The following is a 3,430-nucleotide window of genomic DNA, read 5'->3' on the forward strand; positions in this document are numbered from 1 at the left end:
TCCGCGACTCACTTTCGGACTCTAAACTAGATCGGATTCACCTCTTAACAAAGAAAGACTTGTACAACATTGAACACTGCTTCAACTTATCTTCCTCGTCCGTGAGACACAGTGATGACGGTACTAGCGTTGAAGCTTGGGTAAATGAAGTAAATTCTAGTGATAATCCATGTGTTCTGTATTATAAACCCCAAGGCACAGTGAATGAAAAACACCCAGGATTAATGGCAAGTGATTTTGTATTAATTATCATGAACAGTGCCCAGCGAGAAATCTTGAAGAAGTATGGAAGCGACTGTATTTGTGTCGATGGGACTCATGGAATGAATAGTTACGGTTTCGAACTGACCACACTTCTTGTTCTAGACGATATGAGACAGGGGTTCCCGTGTGGTTTTCTCATATCTAATAGAAGTAATCAATATGCCATTTCTATATTTTTTGAGTATGTAAGAGAAGAGGTTGGAAAATTAACTCCTAAAGTTTTTATGTCTGATATGTCAGAATCTTTCTTCACGGCCTGGATTTCAACAATGGAGCAACCAGAAATGCGACTCTTCTGTTCCTGGCACGTAGACAGGGCTTGGAGGAAGAACATTTCAAAAGCGAAAGGAAAGGAGAAGCAGGCTGAGGTATATAAACTTATTAGGACCTTAATGCAGGAAAGAGATATCACAGCATTTGAAATCATGGTTCCAGCTGTAATGAAACAACTTAATGAGGATCCTGACACAATTGAATTTGCCATATATTTTCGGGAAAATTATCTGAAAAATGTAAAGTCATGGGCTTATTGTTACAGAATAAACAGTGGCCTGAACACTAATATGCACATCGAAAGAATGCATAGGACACTAAAATATATATATTTACATGGTAAAAATGTCAAGCGACTAGATAAAGCAATTCATGCTTTGATGACCTTCGTAAGAGATAAGTTGTTTGATCGGTTGGTGGTACTTACAAAAGGAAAAGTAACGAGTAAACTTAAAGATCTTAGAAGCAGACACAAAGCAGGTTTGCAGGTAAATTCAGGTCTGATAATTAAAGAAGCAAATGGCTGGATAATTCCTTCATCTTCCGATGTCAAGGAGACCTATTTCGTGCAGGAAAATATTTGTAACTGCAATTGCAAATTAGTTTGCGAGGAATGCAGTGCCTGCATTCATCAATACACTTGCACCTGTGTTGATTCCAGCATAAAATGGAATATGTGCAAGCATATCCATAGCATTTGCTTGCTTAGAAGGAGCCAGAATGAAGTGTTCAGTTCGCTGCATAATGATAATGGCGACAGAAACAGTGAGGATGACTTATTCATTCATACAGATGAATACTGTGCCACTGAGAAGGACAATATTACAGAAGAGCTCGCGAAGAAGGGAAATAAGCAATCTACTCTAACTTTGGAGACTGAAAAAGAGAAACTAACAGAAGAGTTCACTCAGTTAATTAGAGGAATACGATCAGAAAGTGAAATCACAGTTCTTAAACGCCATATGACATCACTAAAAGCGACCATAGCTGCTGTTCGTTGTAATGAAAGCTGCGAACCCTTCAGGAGAGACAAATCGGTACCTCTGTCAAGCAAAAGATGCATAGTGCCACAGAGGAGATTGTTTTCCACTAAAAGGAAAAAAGAAAAGAAGTGCTCAGCTATGAGGAAACCTGACGGCACAGAGGCACAGAATATCGCTGTTTCCTTACTTCAGGGAAACTGACTGTCCCCAGTCTCGTGTATATAGTGTAATAACTTGTAGTGTGTAGCGTGGATTGTTGTAAGATAAGTGTTTTATTTTCGAGTTAAGGCCTACTGTAATTAGCAGCATTATAATTAAAAAAATGTTACGTGTACAGACTATCGAAAGAAACTTTTGTGACCGAACCAAGGACACCGATGTGAAAAATTAGAAGCCCAGGAAGCAGCATCGTCAAATTCACCAGGTATGTTTGTATGGTCATTTTAAAATTTATTGCCTGTGTTTGAGCCTGCTTTTTGTGTTATTTGTCATTTTAAAAGTTCATGCCTGTGTTTGTGCCTGCTTTTTTAATATTTGTTATTTTAAAATTTCTTGTCTGTGTTTGAGCCTGCTTTTTGTGATATTTGTCATTTTAAAATTTCTTGTCTGTGTTTGAGCCTGCTTTTTGTGATATTTGTTATTTTGTGGTATTTGTCACAGTAGCTTGTTGACGAGTGAGAACGTAAACAATTTGAACTGACCGCCGTAACATGAGGAGTAGCCGGCGTTAGTGCCACACTTACATCTCGATAACTGTCGGGTTTGTTCGGAAGTATTCGGCATGGTGGAGCCACAGTTAGATCGCAGGGGCTAGACTCTTGTTTCTTGTCCTCTCCATCTGTCCGGTTCATCCTGCCATGTGATCCACCTTCGAGGTCGCCAGTTCGTGCCTCCTCTGTGTTTAGGGTTTTCTTCTTCTCGTTCCCTCAGGGTTGGCGTTTGAGTGCCGGAATTTTGACACTCCTTGTGGCTTCCTTCTCCAATCTGCTCTTCCGCATGGACGTTCACATGATGGACAGTTTCTATGGTCCGTGTACGTGGCTGATGCAGTGCAGACGTCTGGTCCCAGAGCCTAAACATTTCCTCAGCGGCTACCGCCGTTGTAACATTCGCAGCGATTAGAGCTCTTTGTACCTCTACAGGCAACTGTCTAATAATGGTCGTTACGATTTCCATTTCTTCTGACGGATGATCTAGCTCTTGCAAACGTAAATATTGGGAAATAAAGAACTCGCTTAGTCTTGTGGGAGTGCTATTTGCATACCTACGAGCGTAGAGCTCCATTCTAAGCGCCAGCTGATGCCCCTGATTCCAGAACTTATTCAGGAATGCGCGTTTGAACTCGTCATAATTTTTAAATGCTTGCCCAAATGTCTTGAACCAGGCTCCAGCAATTCCTCCAAGATACCTTTCTGCTGTGCGTAATCTGCGCTCTGGTGGCATCTGGCATTCGTCCATGTATGTTTCTAACTCTTTAAGGAATGAGCGGGGCGTGATCTCCCCATTCCCCTCGAATTTCTTAGGTTTCTCCTCGGGTGCCCTAATCCAATTATAACCCGCGAAAGCACTGTCCTGACGGAATAGGGTAGTATTTCCTATTCTTGGCTTAGACCTAAATGATTCTCCTAGCAGTTCATGTCCCTCATCCTGACTTTCATTCAAGCTGTCACCTTCATGCTGGCGTTCTATCGGGCTGTGAGTCCTACTCAGCTTCCGCTTCTTTACTCCGTTTTCCTCCTCGAGTTTCAATTGGTCCAACTTATCACGCATATTCTCCATTTCATGCTCTAACCCCTGTATTCGCTTCTCAGTTGTCCGTTGTGCCTGCTCTCGGCAATTCTTCAAACCCTGGACCTCAGCGCTGACTTCCTTCCTAGTCTGTTGTAAACTAAGTTCTATTCCAGCAATCT

General features: G+C 41.6%; 1 protein-coding gene across 1 annotated transcript; it reads left to right on the plus strand.

The window, feature by feature from the left end:
• Window positions 1-251: 251 nt before the first annotated feature.
• Window positions 252-1,721, plus strand: LOC137498901 (uncharacterized). Its single transcript, XM_068226649.1, has 2 exons — window positions 252-974; window positions 1,092-1,721. Exons 1-2 carry the CDS (start codon window positions 252-254, stop codon window positions 1,719-1,721), a joined length of 1,353 nt encoding a protein of 450 aa, XP_068082750.1.
• The last annotated feature ends 1,709 nt before the right edge of the window (window positions 1,722-3,430 follow it).

Source organism: Anabrus simplex, chromosome 1 (genome assembly GCF_040414725.1).
Source record: "Anabrus simplex isolate iqAnaSimp1 chromosome 1, ASM4041472v1, whole genome shotgun sequence".
NCBI lineage: Eukaryota > Metazoa > Arthropoda > Insecta > Orthoptera > Tettigoniidae > Anabrus > Anabrus simplex.